General features: G+C 35.4%; 2 protein-coding genes across 5 annotated transcripts; one reads left to right on the top strand and one right to left on the bottom strand.

Moving 5' to 3' along the window:
- The first annotated feature begins 37 nt into the window (after positions 1-37).
- Positions 38-1,831, top strand: Ogg1 (8-oxoguanine DNA glycosylase). The gene is given in 5 exon segments (XM_014245135.3): positions 38-270; positions 272-370; positions 427-771; positions 1,053-1,170; positions 1,237-1,831. Coding segments are annotated over 5 exon segments (1,140 nt in total). The 5' UTR covers positions 38-181; the 3' UTR covers positions 1,726-1,831.
- Positions 1,737-19,330, bottom strand: per (period circadian regulator). 4 transcript variants are annotated; one of them, XR_004979251.2, is made up of 14 exons: positions 19,007-19,328; positions 11,962-12,240; positions 9,203-9,286; positions 8,897-9,057; positions 8,666-8,782; positions 7,664-7,755; positions 6,275-6,698; positions 5,844-6,200; positions 4,441-5,783; positions 4,244-4,372; positions 4,085-4,183; positions 3,040-3,180; positions 2,099-2,292; positions 1,737-2,030 (listed from the first exon to the last, which is right to left on the bottom strand). XR_004979251.2 is itself a non-coding variant. In XM_036376035.2 (13 exons), exons 2-13 carry the CDS (start codon positions 12,051-12,053, stop codon positions 2,227-2,229), a joined length of 3,105 nt encoding a protein of 1,034 aa, XP_036231928.2. In that variant the 5' UTR covers positions 12,054-12,240; positions 19,007-19,328; the 3' UTR covers positions 1,737-2,226. The 4 variants fall into 4 exon arrangements, 1 of the variants encoding a protein (XP_036231928.2); XR_004979252.2 differs by having other exon boundaries at positions 19,011-19,328; XR_004979254.2 differs by lacking the exon at positions 4,085-4,183 and having other exon boundaries at positions 19,007-19,330.
- Between the last annotated feature and the right edge of the window lie 184 nt (positions 19,331-19,514).

The raw sequence follows: 19,514 nt of genomic DNA, 5'->3' as shown, positions 1-19,514 counted from the left end.
TTGTCAATCATCTACAAGCTTCAATTTATATAAAAATCATCAAAAAAACTATGTAGTATTAGCCAAATTAACTCACTATTAGAATTATTGTGGCTGTACGCAGTGAGTTTTGAATATTAATTATGCGAAAAACCAATATGAAAAAATTTATATCAACGTTTCACAACACCGTTTCGTAAACATGATTTATAAATCCCGCACAGCTGTTCTTTGCAGGGCGTATAATCAAATCTTTCAATTTAAATTTAAATGCAAAGTAAAAAGTAACATAAAATAAGTTTAGAATGGGTTTTTTTTTTGCTGGCGAAATAGCAGTACCAGCCAATCTGCTAAATTTAGAAGTTACCCTAGTGGGTGGGCAGAGTTTCCGGTGAGACTGCATATTAAAGACGTTTAATATTTTAAACAATTATGTATCGTTTATAGCTGGAGGAAACTCAATTTGAGTGATACTAAATCACCATTATATCAAGGAGTAGCATACAATGCATATTGGCAATTAAGTCAAACAGACGCCGCTATTTCATACAAAGTCTACCCAGCACCGGATGTGCCTAACACAAATACACACAAAGCGGACTATTATCGAAAATTATTGCAACGTTATTTCCGCCTTAATTTCGATTTAAATAAAAATATGGATAAGTGGCGCTCGGCCCACAATCACTTTGATACTATAACGCCACATATTAAAGCTGTGCGAGTGTTGGATCAAGAACCACTGGAAAATATATTATCATTCATATGCAGCCAAAACAATCACATTAAAAGGTAAGAACCTATTGATAATTGAAATAATTCATCCACTGTATACTCAAAGCAACAGTGCCGTTTTGAAGCAAATTATGTTTTTTAAGTGTAAAAGTAGCTCTATTTTTTATTTGTATTTCCAAAACTACTGTACCAATCCATAGAATAAATAACCGAGCAGTAGTACTGTTAGGATGTAAGAGTTCTGAAATTAAAATCTAATTCAATTATTCACAATATAATTAAATTATTATCTTATTGCTGAAAAATTCTTTTATTCTTTTTTACCGTACTTGCTTAAGAATTTCTGCAATGATTGACTGGTTTTGTTCGAAATATGGTCAAAGTATTGGACATTTCAATGAAAGAGAGGAATTCACTTTTCCCACGCTCTCAGCATTAAATGAAAATCAAAAGGAGGTATGTATTTCATATAGTATATCATAATTATATTCCAAATATGCAAACTTTTTTTTTTATTTTTAGTTAGAAGTCAATTTGCGTGAAGCCAAATTTGGCTATCGTGCTAAATTTATCGCGCAGACTGTAGCGAAAATTCTAGAGTTTGGCGGTGAATCGTGGTTTACAAAGTTGCGTGAGATGTCTTACGCGGATGCACGACAGGAACTTGTACGCTTACCTGGTATCGGTTACAAAGTGGCCGATTGCATTTGCCTCATGTCGTTGGGTCACTTGGAGGCAGTGCCAATTGATACTCATATTTATAAGGTTGCACAAACTGTTTATATGCCCGAACAATTGGCGACGGTGAAAACCGTCACACCGCGCATTTATGAAGAAATTGCAAATCATTTACGTAACATTTACGGACCGTATGCGGGTTGGGCGCAAGCTGTGCTTTTTTGTGCCGATTTGCAACAATTTCAAACAACAAACAAGAAGTCAGCTAAAAAACCCACTGATAAGGAGAAATCGGAGAGTAGTAGCGCTAAGCCGAAAAAGAAACGAAAATGAAAAACTATATGTTGCATATAAGTAAGTTCTTTGTTTTCTTTGTTTTCTAAATAAATATATTCTGTCTTTATTGTATTTCACTTTGTTGCGTAACAGAGTAAACTTCCTTATTTTTCGTTTTAATTTAATTTAATTTTGCATATGTATATTCTTATGTACATAAACAATTTCTATTATATATGAAGACTACGTCCGTTAAAAAAATGGGGTTCATAACCATAGCGTCGTCACAATTGTTACGTAGCGAATCGCAAATTATGATTTTCAGCATTTAATTGTATGCCAGCGACAATACTTGCGCTAATCTGAAATTCAGAATAAGTTGAATTCTGCTTTAAAAATATTCCAATGTGATTGTGCACGCTTGACTCACACTTCTTCGTATCGTAAATTGTGCCAAAGTGGACTTGTATGGGAATAGTTTGTAAATAAAATTGCCGCTTACTGATCGTCACGTTGCCACAAAACTTGCCATCACGTTGATGAGCAACTCACGTGTACTTAACCATCGCCATGTAATGTCTGGTCTTCTTCTGCATTATCCATTGATTTAGAGTCGGTTTGTACCTGGAAGAGAAAGGGTTAATATAATATAATGTAAAACCTATAGGTTAATTCTATAGAATATTCGTATACATAGAAATATGAGATTTATTTTTCGTGTATCATTAGATTAGATTAGATTATTAGAACTTTTGCTGAATTTTATTTTTTCACTCATTTCTTCCTTTCTCATTTATTATACCTTGAACACACAAAAGAAACGTTGGAGACCCTATAAAATATGTACATACGGTATATACATACATATATAAATAATCAGCGTGCCGAGCGGATTCATTTAGTCATGTACCTCTGTCTGTATATACGCGAATTAGTCCTTCAGTTTTTAAGATATGGATCTCACGTTCTTTTCATTCAAAAAAAAAATCGACTCATTTGTCAGAACCGCTGATATCGGACTACTATAGCATATAGCTGTCATACAAACTAACCGATTCAAATACAGTCCTTGTAAGCAAAACTTTTTTATATCACAAGATATCTTCACGAAATTCGGCATGGATTATTGTCTGAAGCAATGCTAAGATCTCTGAAGAAATCCTCCAGATTGGACCACTATATCATATAGCTGCCATATAAGCTGATCAATCAAAATCGAGTTCTTGTATGGAAGGGTATTTTAGAGTCAGTGCAATCAATTTGAATTTTTTATTTTTGTTCAATTTTTCAATTTTATTATACTTTTCAATATAAGTAAAAATAACCTCCCTAGAAAGAAGTACAATGTCTTAATCCCATTCGTAAACGTACCTTATATTTTCGATGTTTTCCATCTTTATCGTTTTCTTGTGGACTGTCCGATCCGTCGGTGGTTTTTATGAAAGAGGAGTAAAAAGATGAGAAGCTGGAACCATCCATGTCGTCGCTGTTAGCATTGCTATCCGTGTGGGGCTGCAAAAATAAATAATTGCAATTTTTTAAAGTATTCTCGCAAAAAAGAATCTTCCGGGAAAGATTTTTTTTATCGCAAATGTCTCAAATATTTTTCCTCTTGGTTGCTGAAACCATGCTTCGAGGATATCGGGATATGAAACCATGACCTATCGAGTGGTAGGCTTGAAATACAACGGTCATATGATTATGTAGAGATATCGTCTATAGATAGATAGATAGATTGATTTCGAGGTATGCATCACGACCTATGGTCTATTGTGCCCTCCCCTAAGTCATATCGTGTCATCTAGGCCCAGCATGTTGATAAATTCCAAAATTCTGCTGGGTGCTAGTGAGGCGATACAATCCCTGTGTGGAAACATCTATATATATCTATATCCTCTATAACGATTAACTGCGAACTAAGCCTAGTAAAATATTCGAAAAATACTCGAGAGTATTTATTCTTTAACTATATATACTATAAGCTCCACGTTCGTAACAAAACCACAAATTATTACACGAGAGCTTTTAATCATTTAGTCAAGTGGTTAGAACGCGGAGATGACCAGTAGAATCACCTGCCAAAATATTATATATAATAATTTTAAAGACACCTGCTGAGTTGACAGCCTTTGGCCGACAACATATCTATTTTCGTCACGGTTACGTAGAGCCGACTATCGTGGGAACGACTGAAAGTAATGTCTACTACGTTGATTACCCCAGAAACCTTTGGTCAATCGACCACCATTTTTTTTCGAGTAATCCCGAGTTTTTTCACAAGAGTGGAGCTTCTAATTCTGAAATTATAGCTTAGTGATCTGTTCGATCGTTTCTCTAAATAGCATTCCTTGAAAAATTATAATATTCACATAACTAATCTAAATGTCTACTTAATCTACATAAATCACTTACGCACCTTCAGATCATTTGGATTGAGTTGATCCGACACATAATCGCCGATAACCGATGGAATTGGAGAGTCAGCAATACCCTTTTTCGATGAATCCGAAGGCGCCTTCGTATATAAAATAAATAATAATTTTCCCTACTGTATATTTAAAACGAATATCCTTACCATATTAGAGCCGGGTTCGGCTTTTACCGACGTCGCTTGCGAAGATGGCCGTTGAAATTGCGCGGGTGTGATCGAGTGGAAAGCGCCTTGCGTCTTCGTTGGCGTCGGCGCTAGCATAACAGGTTGATTCTATTCGTGAAATTAATATTATTGTGTAAAGTTATCAATCTTGAAATATATGCTGCATATATACTAACAGTTTTGAAAGCGCTCGCACTATTGCCTTGTTCCGACAACGCCAAAGAATTGGCCATATTTGAAAAGGACATGGGCTGGTACATCATGGCTGTCGCCGGATGCGTATAGAAGAGTGAGGGGTGTGGGTACATAACGCCAGTCATATATTGCAGTGGCAGAGCTTGTGCCGACGTGCTCGGCATGTCGGCCAAATTGGGTTTGACTTGCGTCTGTGTGGCGGCAACAGCAGCAGCCGCTGCGGTCGCTGGTATGTAGTAGAATGTCGGGAAGATGCCGTGTTGCGGTGTGAATCCGCTTTGCGCCACCGTCTGCGATGTGTGCGAGGTGTTGATGCCAACCGAGAACGGTGGCCAAAGGTTGACGTTGCGTGTGCAGGAAAGACCGGCTGCTGCATACGAACCGGCAAACGATGTTTCGCCCAGTGTCGTTTGTAGCGTGCCGTACGCTTTGCTTGTCGAATTTGTCGCCATATTGTGGTGATCCACGTAATCGCGTTGCGCATCCATAACATTAGTATGCGAATGTTTCGGTTTGTTGGCATCTCCTTCCCATGAATGCGAACCGCCGCGCTTAAGACCATGCCCCGGCCCACTATACTCCATTACCTTTTCGGTTGCCTTCTTACTCTTCTCGCCGCAACGACCGCGTGCCTCGCGATGTTTCTTCAGCATGAATTTCTCCATTTCGTCGTTATGTTTATTTAATAGCGATTCGGTTAACGTGACCAACTGTGCACTGCCCGATGACGTACCGGTACCGGCATTGCTGGTATTTGTAATGCTACTCATGTGTATGTGGCTGCCAGATGTAAAATTTCCCGAGGACCCACTACCGCCGCTGCCTTCGAAACACTGCACCGGACTGAGCGTGTTTCGTGCATCAGCCGAAATACTGTAGGACTGTTCATTCTTCATTGGGTCGACCTCGACGGGTGCGGTAACAGGCTTGCTGTTAAAAAAACGCTGCAAATTCTCATTATAATTCAGTTGGTTGTAGCTGGGCGGCGTTTCCGTTGAACTTTTGCTGTCGTAGTAATCGTGGTGTGGCGAAATCTCGCCCAACATCACCGAATCTCGTTCGGAGACTGTCAACTCATTTTCATGTGGTAGCTCGAGCTTAAGGTCGGTGCGCGTCACCTCGTCCATTAGAGTTTCCATAAACGATGCTAAAGCTTGACAACGTCGCGATACCTCTTGCTTTACAGTATCCGATGGTCTCGATATCGACTCTTCCAGTAGTTTGAGTATCTCATCTTTTATGCGCATATTCCGACTGCGTACTTCATCCGAAAGTTTCGGCTTATTAGCAGGTGCCGAATCAAAAACATTACAGTGTTTGGGCCCTAAAATTGGAAATACAACTTCGTTATCCACATTCAGCGCTAGCTTTTTCTTGATCTTACCTTGAAACACTCTATGGTGTCCTATAACGAATTCCAATTTTCGCGACCACGGATTCACAAAGCTGGTCCACTCTGTTTCTAACAAAATATAGCAGCCGTTCTGTATCAGAAAACGATACGGTTTACTACAAAATGAAGCGCCTGCTGTCTGTCCTTTCTTCATAACAGTTTCGTAGATCTCCTTTAATACCATAAGATCTTCTGGATGATAAAAGTCAAATATTGAACGTCCAATAAGATCTTGTGGTAAATAGCCCAATGTGGATACGGCGGCGCTGTCCACATGCGATATTAAACCCGTCGCTGTGTGACGTATGGAGAATTTAGGGCTTTTGTGCGAGAGTATCTCATCTGGCACTGTAAGAGAATTTGTCAAAAAATACGCTGATGCAAATGAGCCAGCAAATTTCTAGTTAAATATGTATACATACCTATATATGAGCTCTTGATGGGCGTGGCGCATATGACTAGCAACATATTCGTACCATTCGATACGAGATTGTTGTCGGGACGCGCTTCTTCGGGTGCTTCACGGAATGTCAATCCCAAACGGAAGGGTTCATAACTCACCGGACGTCCGATGACACCATAACCACCAGATTTTAAACCGCGATAACGGCGTAACATCACACAAAAAGTACTGCGCGCATCTTTCGGAGCGCTATTGCGAGACTCTGCAATTGGTATGCCCGTCGTTATTTGACTGGCAAAGGTGGCGCGATCCTTGGGGTGTACGAAATCTATGAACGAACGTCCCAGCCACATATCGCGTGGAAAACCAAGCACATCGGTAATGCTGGGCGTTGTGAAGAGCACTATACCATCATGCATCGATATCACACAGCAGAAGCTCTCCTATAGGGAGAAGCGTCAAGAAAATTTAAGTTACTAGTATGATACATCAACTAAATGGAATAAGGAATCAATTTGAATTTTAAGCGGTATATTTTTTCTTACACCAATTTCACAAACTCTAGCGTAATATTGGGATTCGCTGAAGAGCGAAATCTTTAACACTTTAAGAGATGTACACTCTACTATTACAAATTTAGAATGTGACCTACAATTTATTCGTTTGCAGTGTAATCAAATATCTCTTTTCGGATTATCTTGAGTTACTTAAGGTAAAATATGTAAATCGTTACGATTTGATTAAAATATTGATTTAACGATTCCCCAAGAAGGTTAATTTGAAAAACCTTTGAAATAATTTTGATATTCATATTCATAAATTGTGATAGGGTTTTATACCCTGAACAGGTATATTAAGTTTGCCACGAAGTTTGAAATTTCCAGAAGGAAACGTCTGGCCCCCTATAAAATATATATTTATATATCATAAATGATTAGCGCGACGAGCTGAGTCGATTTAGCAATGCCCATCTGTCTGTCCGTCTTTATATACGCGAACTTTCCAAGAAACTGCTCATTTGTCAGAACCGCCGATATCGGTTATCACTATAAAATATAGCTGTCATAAAAATTGATCGATCAAACTCCAGTCGTTGTATGGAAAACTTTTTTATTTGACAAGATATCTTTACGAAATTCGGTATAAATTGTTGTCCAAGGCAAATTTGTTATCTCCGAACAAAATTGTTTAGATCAGACTACTATAGCATAAAACTGCCGTTCAGACTGTTCGACTAAGGTCAAGATAAAGATATTTTTATACCCCTTTATGCCCTGCAAAGGGTATTATAGCTTCAGTGCAGCCGAACTTAACGTTCCTTCTTGTTTTGCCCAATAATTTCCACAAAAATTAATATAAAAAAAAATAAATGGACTCACTTAAGTATGTTCTAATTCTAAATTCTTACCTCCTTAAGTTTTTCCGCCTTGCCAGAGCTTTCCAATTTCCCTGGTGCGGATTCGCAGGTTCTCTCTGATTTTCCACCTTGCTGTGTGGCAGCTAGAAGTAAAAAATAAAATTGAAATTAAAATTAGATAATTGTATATCCCAGGAAATTAGTCTAATACAATAAGTTAGAAATTTTGTATAATGTTTACTACAAGGTGGAGCATATCAGGTTATTACATTATACAAAGATCTCTTGTACTTCTAGGGTTTGTAGGGTTTATTAATTAATATTAATTTCTAATCTGTTATGTTATGCGGCTACGCCCGCAGACGCTATTTTATGGTTCGAAAACTTGTTTCCGGCTTATATCTCTGTTTCCACACTTACTTTTCAATACCACGGATTCTTCATATACATGTGCATTTTTTTCTTGAGACCCTTCGACCGAATTTCGTGTGGTAATTAAATTCTTTAAGGCTTCTTGGAAAAGCTAATTGATTTCAAGATAAGATTTTTCTGTCAAAAGATATAGTTGACAGTTTGACACACTCGGCCGAAGGGTAGGCTTTGTTCAGTCGAGTTTTTAACTCGCTGAGTATGAAATAATAGGCCGTCAGTTCGCTATAATGAAAACTAGACATGTACATTTCGTGTGAATAATATATTATATATAAACTTGAGAGTTTCCACAAGTGGCCTATTATGTGAAATGTTTTGATTTCATTCTTTAACCCCAGCTATAAAATTATAAAAGTGATATATTGCCTACAATTAGGCGGATAGTTAAATAACTTATCGAAGTCACACACCAGAAAATTTAATTCATATTTGTATAAAATTAATAATGTTATAATAATTTCCAGGATTTTTACTGTCTCTTAAATTAAGGTAAGAAAATAGTCTATTTATTTAATATGTCCTTTACTCCTTAACCACTAAAATTTCTCAAAAAAACGAGTGTGTTAAACATACATACATACGCATGTATCTATAAATACATGATTAGTGTAAGGAACTCACTAGATAACGGTGATGGTGTAGGAAATTGCAATGAAATCTCCGATTTAGTTTGTTCGGTTGTCTCCTTTTCCAGCAATAATGACGTCTCTTTATTCTCCTTCTGGCGACTACATTGCGCTACAATTAATGAACATATTGTTAAATGAATGAATTATTGCCTTTTCCATGTACTACTAGGTACTTATATAATGTTTTGGAAATTGCGTACGAGATATGAAAGTATCAATTTACCGATTGCCTTGTCGCAGCCTAAAGTGATTTGCTCTTCACTTTTTGGCTCACTGGTATTCGGGACATCGTCCTGATTTTCCAGAATATTCGTTTGTGCCGAACACTTCAACTTCTTCTTCTTGCGTGTCTTATCTTTGACGCGTTTAATATGCATGTCGCTGCTGTGATTAGGCCAAACAAATATTAAATTACGAAGAAAAAACAAAAACAAAAACAGTAGTTGAGTTTAATGTATTAAATAACAGTTAATATTGACGTCATCAGGTGTAAAAGGATTCGGGTCAAGTGTTGGATTTGGTTACATACCTGCTCGCCTGCGTTGATGGTTTGCCGCCATAGCCGCTGCTGCCAGATGAGTGACTACCGCTTAGACGTGATTTAGAACTGCCGCTGGAAATGAAATTCAATCAAAGAAATATTAAAATATTATTCATTTTATGTGATGTTATCATATATCAGACTTTTTTAATCTAAATCAATCTTAAACAATTTTAATATAATACGTATATCAGAGGCTCGATCATACAGCAGGGTTTATAGTGCAATTAATTGCCTTCAAACTTTTCTATCAAGGATTATTCAAGAGGTGCTATTATCTTCAGTGAGATCACAGAATAAAGTTTCAACTTGCCGTGGTTTCTGATAATTTTTCATTACGCTCGGCTATGTACTGACTAACGGGTTAAGCGGAGTTTGTGAGAAATATTTCCGACCATATCTCTCTCTTCGTTTGAGGGTTAAAATGGGTCCCTTGCTATATATTAACAGAGTTGACTTATTCATTAATAATTGCGAAGAGTATGTCTCACAATCTTCTACTAAAATTCCTAGCATTTTCATACTTCAGTTTTCTCGATTAAAGGAGGTAATCGATTTGATGATTTACTAACAACTCAGGCTTTTATTTTACTATAGATGAGGGATATTACTGCACTATTGTAAGACATACCCATGCAGACATATACAGAGAGCTGGTTGTCTAAATAACTCTATATTCACTCAAACTTGGTTAAATCGCGTTCCACAATAAGTTCAGTCTCTAATTACAGATTTGTAAACTGAGATGAATCTTACTGCTGCTCAAGACGCTATATCCGATACAGTTAAAAGCTATTGGTTGTCCCAAACAAGGCCAGAGCTTGGGTCAATTCGAACGGCATAACCTTGAAAGCTTCCTTGAAAGGATTTGGTTCTTAAATTTTCATTGAAAGGGCATAGCCGGTATCCCTCCGGTTAATATTATATTATTATTAACTTATCTTCTGAGATGAAATAATTCCTGATCATAAAATGAACCACAACTATAAGCATACATACATACATATGTATGTATGTATATACATATAATTACTATCCATAAATGCACTTTAAACCGAGTATGTACCCATGCCGGTGTGTAACCACTCTCGTTCGCTGTTTTGAAATCCCTCTCACTTATTTGCATTGTAACGTTGAAAACCACTCAATTGAGCTTACCGAGCGAGTTAAAATATGAGCACTCAATGAATGCGGACAGTCAGCGGTCACGTTTATTGGTACATGTTTCTGGTTTTATATAAAATTAACGATTTGCTTTTAGCTAGAACATACATTGTTTTTATAGTTGGACTTAGCGTAAACTAGTGTGGCGGAAAACACTAGCAACACTCATTCTTTGTTGTTTTGTGCACTTTGTCGTAAGTTCTGCGTTGGCTTTCGGATTTGTGGTTATACAATGTTATTTATGGAAAAATGTGCTCAGGTCGTTAGTCATAGCTAACTGCAAATCAGAAAACGTAGTTAGTAGTGCAAATAATTGTGATTGTGCTTGCAATCGCACTGGTTCTATTCCCACTTCGACTCTTAATAGACGCGTGCAGATAATTAGAATGCTTTAGCCAAGCTCTGTAAGCAATAATAACAGTTATCCCTCTGATCTCCAAAGAAGAGAGTAAGTGGATACCACAAGTTGTCTTTATTTGATTATGACAATCTATCTCATTATAACAGTTGTTTGTTTGATTTTCGACTATTTTAGGGTTGTCAAATCGAAGACAACTCGAAATTACTTTGTTCAAAAATTTTAAAATTTTCGAAAAAAAGAAAAGATTTCGAAGTAAAGTAGTATCACATACTAACTCCCACTTGATTTTAAATGAACTCTTGAACCACCATGACGGTTGCTATTTTGTGCGAACTGGTACTAACTGAAAAAAATCAAGCCAAACGCAAATACTCGCAGATACGATCGATATAAATATTCATCGGATCTTTCTGATTTCACCTCAGCATCATGTGATGCTTTAAAAAAGTAAGAAGTATTGATAGTTACTTTGTATGTGACTTAGAAATGACAAAAGCATTCAATAAACATTATTTAAAAGATCTATCTATAGTTTGGAGATTGGATTGAGATATTTGATTTGACTTGTTAAGTTTTTTTAGTTAGCTCCCAAGGTTTTACAAGTTTTAAGCCATCGGCTTGGCGGCTAGCCGTTATTTTCATGTCAAAGATGCACCACGCTCTGGAAGCCTAATTTTAATGAGTCGGCGCACAGAATGATCAAGCAAGGACTTACGGCCAGTTAGGTTTTGCTATGTATTTGGTGGAATTGGCAGAGAATCATCTACATTGAGCTCCCGCTCAAACGGCCAAAAACAGCCAACTTTGTCCAATAGAAGAGGAATTGAGTTCCATTAGGAAAATGTCAGACCACACACATCGATAGTAACACGCTAGAAGCTCCGGCAGCTTATTTGAGTGGTGCGTATACCTATCCACCTTATAGTTTACAATGCTGTCATCATTACTACCTGTTTCTTTCTACGGTTTGTGAAAATTGACTCTGCCAGTTTTTTGTCAATATGGGCGAGGATAGTTTGAAAATACTTTCAAAAATTTGCTTATTCGATATAGATTGGTTCACTTAAACTAATACTATTGCTAAATAAAACATTCACTTTAGTGCAAAAATAATAAATTTTTTGATGGTTTTTTTTTATAGTTTTTTGCCTTATATTTATATTGTAATAGAGTATAATGTGGTAGTATCGGTAAAAATTACAATATTCTCATTCAATCTTACCTGCGTTGCGACTGCGAATTGCTGCAACTGTTGGAATATGCGGAGTCTGACACTTTGGTGTTGTGTGTAGATTCCGTTGATTCGCCCTCCATTTTGTAATCCGTTGTTTTTTAATTACAAATTGTTTTTCTTACACTTATTTTATGAGTTCTTTTTGTATAAAGAGTGTTGTTATTAAAATTCACTACACTTTTATGGCATAAAAACTATGCTTTAGTACTTTTTTAAAAAAATATTTGTACTAAAATATATTTTGTTCAATACACTGGCTTATTGAAACTATTTACAATAAAGAAATATTTTAGTAATTTGAAATATATTTTTTGGCGAAAAATACACTTTATATTACTTTTTTTAAAATTATTTTAAAGTTTTTTTTTTTTAGTTTGTAGTATTATTATAAAATAATTTCACTGTTTTTAATATTTTCGAAAATTGTTTTCAGTCCATTTTTGTATCATGAGAATTTTTTCTTCACAAATTCTTTAAAATTTCTTCACCATATTTTTATATAATATTATAATATGAAAAATATTTATCACTTGTTGTGAGTTTGAAATTGATTCGCGCTGTTATCCTTTCAATCCTTACAATGCTGTTCGACGTTATTTCTACGACTGAGCCTCCAACGTCGCTACAATTTGTTTTATGCACAAATGTGTTATCGCACAATCACGTTTCACCGCCATCGCCAACATCAATGCCAATCAGCACCACACCAACGACACCTTTCTTCGTAGTACGAGTATATGCCGCGTGTGTTGTGGCCGGCTCCAAACGCTTGAGCGTCAGCAGTGCAGCAGGGGTTTGAAGCCAGCACATCACACATGTCTGCACGTTCTTCGGTCGCGTTGGTTGGCATTTGCACATGAATATTCTCTCGTTGGCGCTCTCTCAACGCCGGACGGCGTGTCCAGCAATGCGTGCTGCTTATACCAACATACCATACATACATACACGAACATATACACTCACAGTCGGCAAAACTGTAGTTGGGGTTGGTATTCCTCGTACTATTTATAGATCAATCGGCAGGAGTAGAGCATTGAAAGTATTGCTTTTACCTTCGTGCGAGCATTGATAATATTTATAACAGGCATATCTATGCTTAAAGTTTGCCAGCGTCCCGCATAGGGATACACATTGAATTGTGGGCTGCGTGAATACATACTTATGTACATACAAATATAGCTGCCTATATACGAGTATGGCTGTTTAAAAGTAAACATGTGGGTGCACACTTTAGGGGGCGTGTTCGGTTTATTTCAGTTTGCCTGAATGGTTTCAGGAAGGTTGTTGGATTGTGTAAGTAATTGAGAGTGCTTCCCGCAAAGCAAAACTTTGTTATTCGACTTACTTTTGCGGCTTTGACTATTTTCTATTCTGCATGTTGCCAGTGTACTTTTGAAAGGGAAACTATGAATTGTCTATTTTCCGAGCTATTTAATGTAACAGTAAATGTTCCTTATTGCGAATGGTTGACTTGCTAAACTTAAACTTGAAGGACAAAATATATTTGAATTGCAACTAAAATAGATTTTGAGCTAGATGTCTGTATATATTTATATATTTAAGCAGATCGAGATTTCGAATATGGTTATTTGGTAGGGTTTTGGCCGCGGCATTCATTTTAACACCAGATTGCTGACTCCAGTAAGTCAGTCTTGCTCTCAAAAATATTTGTCTCGAACACTAGGAAATTTAACCAATTGTACCAGTTACAGCGGTCCTTATATTTACTCAGATTAAGATAAATAATCGGGCGTTGTGCACCGCACAAAGTTGCCCAAGATGTTCTCGACTACACACATCATTCTGCAGCTAGGAAAAATCATCAGTAAGTATTCTGTAACATGCTCAACTCTTCATATATCATAAGCATAAACCAACGGCCTAAACTGATTCACTTGTGAAATGAATGAAGTGAGTATATCCATTTGTAAATTTCAAAAAATCCGGCAAATAGTTTCAGATATATAGGAGTATTTGTAAGAATTTTTTACCTTAGTGTAATCGGCTGCCAAAACGACTAGATCGATCGACCTGAAATTTACACACGATCTGCTTAGATATATTTGTCTATCTATGGTCGAAGGTATAAGATTATAGCAATTTCGGTTACATGTCTAAGCTTATTAGAATGAAACTCAATGTGTCCACGTACTTCCACCAAATTTTTTACATTTTTTTTTGGAAAAGCTTGCGCCGGAAAGCTCATCCAACTTAGATTTGGTAACTGTGTAAGTTTTTACCCTGCCCTCTCCAACTATCTTCAATGATCCTGCATACCTAATCCATCTCAACCCACAAAATATACGGACAAGACCGCCAGCTTCTTGGAACTCAACCAGAATCAATGGGATAAGAGTTGAAAATAATATAAATTTGGAAGGACACATATGATTCTATTGCAAACACATTAACAACAATATTATAACAGACTAAGTTCCAAAACGTTACTTGATCCGAGTGTGTGCTTGACCGTGTAAATAGCGAATAAGAATCATACATATCTTTTCATAAGTTTTATATTATCGTTTTTGAAAGTACAATTGGTTTGGAACAAATATTTCGCACATTCTGTAAATACCCAAACTCATTATGCCAAATGTCTGTTATTTATCAATCTGCTACTCAGCACGTTGGGTCACTTGTGGACGCCGTTGATCCTCCATATCAACCGAGATGAGAGCGCTTTTTCAGCACATATGTAGATACTTATATATGCATGTATGTACATATTTATCCGCATATGCACCCGAAATGTGTACGATGCCATTCTTACCGTAAATTCCGCAGAATTGCAAAAGAATATCACGTTGTCACAAAAGTGTATACACCTTTCATTGCATCATGAAATACTACTCGCATGTACTATAAACCTAAAAAAATACGACATTTCGTTCTAATAGGAAAATAAGCCAATGCACTTGCTGCCTCAGTCAACAAAGCGTGCGCGCCTAAAGCGCATGTTGACACTCGGGTTGATTCAAGTTTAGAGGTTCGTCGAAATACGGAAGAAACGTACGTGTACACGTGCAACCGCATACGCCACGGTGGCAACATGCCGCTCACATGTGTGTATCGGTATATTGGCATTCGCTGCTGAACATATAGCAATTGCAATGTGCAAGTGGGCAGCGGCGTTGGAGTAGAATACGTCAGCAATCGGTTGTGGAGTAAATAATAGTAATCAGTTAAGCGTAAATAACAAAAAATATTGTCAAATATATTTTGGTAGAAATATACCATTTTCAGAATTATGTCTCTATATTAAAACTGCCACAGAAATGGATATGAGCTGTCACGTTTTCGATATTAACTCGCGTCCTAGTTTTTTTGACATTTCCGCAATTTTTATTTCGGCAGTGTTGTTTTTTTTTATACCACAAATAACGGATACTAAAAATGTACGGTTGTTTTCGATAGAACATAAACTCGGAATTTGTAATAAGTAGTTTAAGGTTACACTTATTCCACTTAGTCTCCATGTGTAAAAATGTAATTTTGGAAAAGTGTATATATGTTATGTATTATATTATATATTTCTTTTAAATAAGTCATATCCAGCGTTAGACTTCAAAACTCGATTTATGTTTACTCTTCATAAAATTTTTTTTTTTTTGAATTTTCGAACCGTTATTTTAATTTCTTTAGGATAAATCTGAAATTGGTAGTTGTTGAATCGTTTAGCTAATTTATAGTTTACTTTTAGAAATAGAATAGCTGGTCTCTTATATGGAAGGTTTTAAACGATGGTTTCTAAATTATTTAGGTGTCAAATTCACAGTGACTTAGAAAATTATAGCAAGATTTTTCCTCAACAATATCATTTGTATTTCTGATAAGATAAGCCAATTAAATACTTTAGACCAAGTTGTCATCGGCACAGCATCACTTTTATAGCCCTCAGTAATAATAGTGTTTGAAATTTGAATTGTACATTGAAATTTGGAATGTATATAATGGATTTAATCATTGCGCTGAAAAGTAGGCAACTGTTGTCTATTTATTTTTATGGGTAACTAATGAGTGCTGTCGTTTTATATCTTAACGATTTTTCTATGTTTCAGCACTCCATTATTTGACTATGAAGTAAGAAATAAATTTTATGTTAAAGGTGTTTAAAAGGCCTGAACGCCTTTAGCTCTAAATACACGTAGTATTTATGAGATATACATTTCTAAGTGTGTAGTCAGACATCCTCTCTACCTACCTCTGCCTTTTTGTAGAATAATAATTTATTTATATATATAGATATAAATATCGATACAGATTAAGAAGTTTTGAGAACGATTCTCGATATTTTGGTGGCATGCAAGTTTTCGGGTGGAATACTCGTAAAATGGAAAAGAAACAAACAAAGAAAAAAAATGGAGAATAGAAGAGAAATTAATAGTTGTGCTATCAACTTATATAAAAGTGATGAAATAGAGAAACTGCAGATATATTATATTAATATTATAGATATACATGTATCAGAGTTGTAGAGAAATTACAATTTTTTTAAGTAAAAGTAAGTTATGATTTTAGGGTCGAGGGAATACGATAAATAATGCGACTTGTGAACTGTGTATATTTTTTCTTAACTTTTAGTTTATCAACATAAAGTAATGTGCGAAAATAGGTACATATGGATTATCTGTTCATATGGTTGGTACCCGAATAATTCGGTAAGTTAAAGTAAGTAAGTTAAAATTTGTATTTATAATTATCCGATTGTCTAAATTCAGATGTATTCGGTCATAAGGTTAAAGATTTAAAAGTATTGATTTTGGTTTTTAAGGCGAAGAATGTCCAGGGCGGCCTAAAAAGTTTGAAGATGAAGAACTAGAAGCATTACTCGATGCAAATTGTTGCCAAGCACAAGAAAATCTTGCAGAAAGTTTGGAAGTCACACAAGCAGCCTAACGTTCGCAAACGCAGTCGCATACATTTAAAAGCAAAGAAATTGGGTGCCAGTTGAATTAAAACCAAGGAACGTTGATCGACTTTAAGCCCTAAACGCAAAAAATCACATGAGATGTACAGGTTTCCAGCCAAGTCAACTACAATGCCGAATATCCATAGCCCCAAGGAAATGCACTGTATTTGGTGGGATCAGAAGGGGGTGCTGTATTGTGAGCTTCTAAAACTGAGTGAAACCCCATATTGCAAGACCGGTTAAAAACTAGTCGGAAAACAGCAGCTAGGAAGTTTTTGACGGTTCATGTCAGAACAGGGTATTAAAATTTGGCTTTTTTTATTCTTGAACGCAAACTGCCGCAGTTTTTGTTTTGGGATAAAATCCATAAATTGACAGAAAGATGAAAAAAGGTTAAAGTTTCAGATGGACAATACTTTGAATAATAATGTTTTTTTTTGAATAAATGTTCAAATTTTGAAAAAGCAAAAACCAAACGATTATAGTTATAGACCAATACTTACCATCGTGAGTTGTGTCTACAAACATTTTTTACAACATGTTGAAATAAACAGCATTTTGCATATATTTTAGACATATTTTGTCTCCACGTTCAGATATTTATTAGTTCTTAACAGGTTTGGGAATTTTTTAATTAAAACCAATGTGGGATTAAATTTTTTTATATCATTGTGCAATATTTAGTATTAATTATACCTTGCAAATTGTATATTAAGTTTGCCACGATGTTTGTTACACCTAGAAAGAAACGTTGGTGACCCTATTAAATATATATCTATATGATCAGCATGATGAGTTGAGCCGATTTAGTCAGGGCCGTCTATCTGTCTGTCTTTCTGTATATACGCGAACTAGTCCCTCAGTTTTTAAGGTATCGATCTAAAATTTTGTGCACATCCTTTTCTCCACAAAGAGCTGCTCATTTGCCGGAATCGCCGATATCGGACTACTATAGCATATAGCTGTCATACAAACTAACGTAAAAACAATTGGAATTGCCTGTAAGGTAAAATTTGACAAGATGTTTTATTACCCAAAACAACGGTGCACTCTCCAAAGAAATTTTTCTGATCGGATTACTATAGCAAGTAGCGGCCATACAAACTGAAGGATTGAAATAAAGTCCTTGTATGTAAACTTCGTTGTTTGTGAAGGGTTTTTTTCTTGTTTTTCTTAGCTTTTAATCCTGTATTTGGGTTTACAAAATAAAAAAAGTTTTAATTCAATCACTTTTTGTAGCACTGGTTTTAATATTGGTAGCAATTGGCTTTATAAAGTATAACCTCAAAGTTGATATTTCTTTAATTTCAATATTTTTGGCTGTGGCAACACTGTTTTATTCGAATTTTTTTCTAACCAATACTGTAAAGTAAAAACGAATATCTGGCGAATGAAGGCGAATGCTTGCTGCAATTGTAGATTTCGTTCACATATGGTGTTTATACATATACTTGTATGTATATTATATGTATGTACGAGTCTAAAACAATATTTATACTCATTAAACACATTTGTTTTTGATTATTATATTGCATTGCATTTATGAAATTTGTCTCTTCAACTCTTGTTGGCGCGAGTATTCTCTCTGGCAAATCATATTTCACATATCAAATTTCTTTTGGATTTTATATAATATAACACTAAGCAAAAATTACTTTATTGCACTTGAATGCGCATATAAAAAGTCTCTCATTGAAGTGGTTTGAAGGCAGAAAGTATTTCACAAATATTTCTTGCATATTGTAGAAAGTTGTGGTGAATATTTGATTATTTTTATTTATTATAAAGTATTATAAGCTTGAATAAAATTAAAATTTATGTCTCATTTATTTTTTTTTATATAATATTCTTAAAGGTTTTATTAATTTTTTCATTGTATAATTTTTATTTTCTTTTTTCTTACTTTATACCTTTTTTTAAATATTTTAATAATTTTTTTGTTATATAATATTCTTGAAAATTTTTTTTAATATTTTAAATACTAAATTTTCTATTGAAAATTCATTAAAACCACGCTTTCAAAATGGGTGTTTGTTTTTGCTTATTATATAAATTGTTTTGTCGATGCACACTTAAAACATATACATACACACATTTTATTTTAACTCATTTCACACTTACATACTCGTATTTATTTAAATACACTTTGTTTTGCAAATATATGTATTTTGTAGCAATCACTAACTGCTGGCGCTTTACTTTTGTAAACAATTTTGTTGTTGTTTTTTTGCTGTTATTTTAATCAATTTCTCATATTTTTCGCACTAAGTGAAAAGCAGCAAAAACTAAAAAATTCTGTAAGAATGCGTTCAATGACATTTGAGTATCGCTCAGTTGTTCATTGTCATTTCACAGTTGAAAACTTTTTTTAATTTTTATAAATTTGTTAGCAGTAAACCGTTTTGAAACGCGCGCCTACAACTTATCCCAAGTGAATTCATAAAAGCACTGAAATGTCTGAAAATGTTTTAATAAAATTTTACTCAAATCGCCGCTTGTAGCGTTGGACAATGGCAAACAACTGTTGAATGAGCGCTCGTTGAGTGGAAAAAGAGTACGTACACACCGCCATACGCTAATGCACTCAAAACAAATTACGAAAATGTGTTTATTCTGATGCGCATGAGTT

Source organism: Bactrocera oleae, chromosome 5, assembly GCF_042242935.1.
Source record: "Bactrocera oleae isolate idBacOlea1 chromosome 5, idBacOlea1, whole genome shotgun sequence".
Lineage (NCBI taxonomy): Eukaryota > Metazoa > Arthropoda > Insecta > Diptera > Tephritidae > Bactrocera > Bactrocera oleae.
The sequence above is the reverse complement of the archived record's forward strand: the minus strand, read 5'-3'. Positions and strand labels throughout refer to the sequence as shown.

Excerpts from the sequence above, each read along its gene's own strand:
- per (XM_036376035.2), bottom strand. The coding sequence starts at position 12,053 with ATGGAGGGCGAATCAACGGAATCTACACACAACACCAAAGTGTCAGAC. Across the intron at positions 6,699-7,663 it reads AGGCGGAAAAACTTAAGGAG|GAGAGCTTCTGCTGTGTGAT; the intron begins GTAAGAATTTAG and ends TTCTCCCTATAG. Across the intron at positions 3,181-4,084 it reads TCAATCCAAATGATCTGAAG|CCCCACACGGATAGCAATGC; the intron begins GTGCGTAAGTGA and ends TTATTTTTGCAG.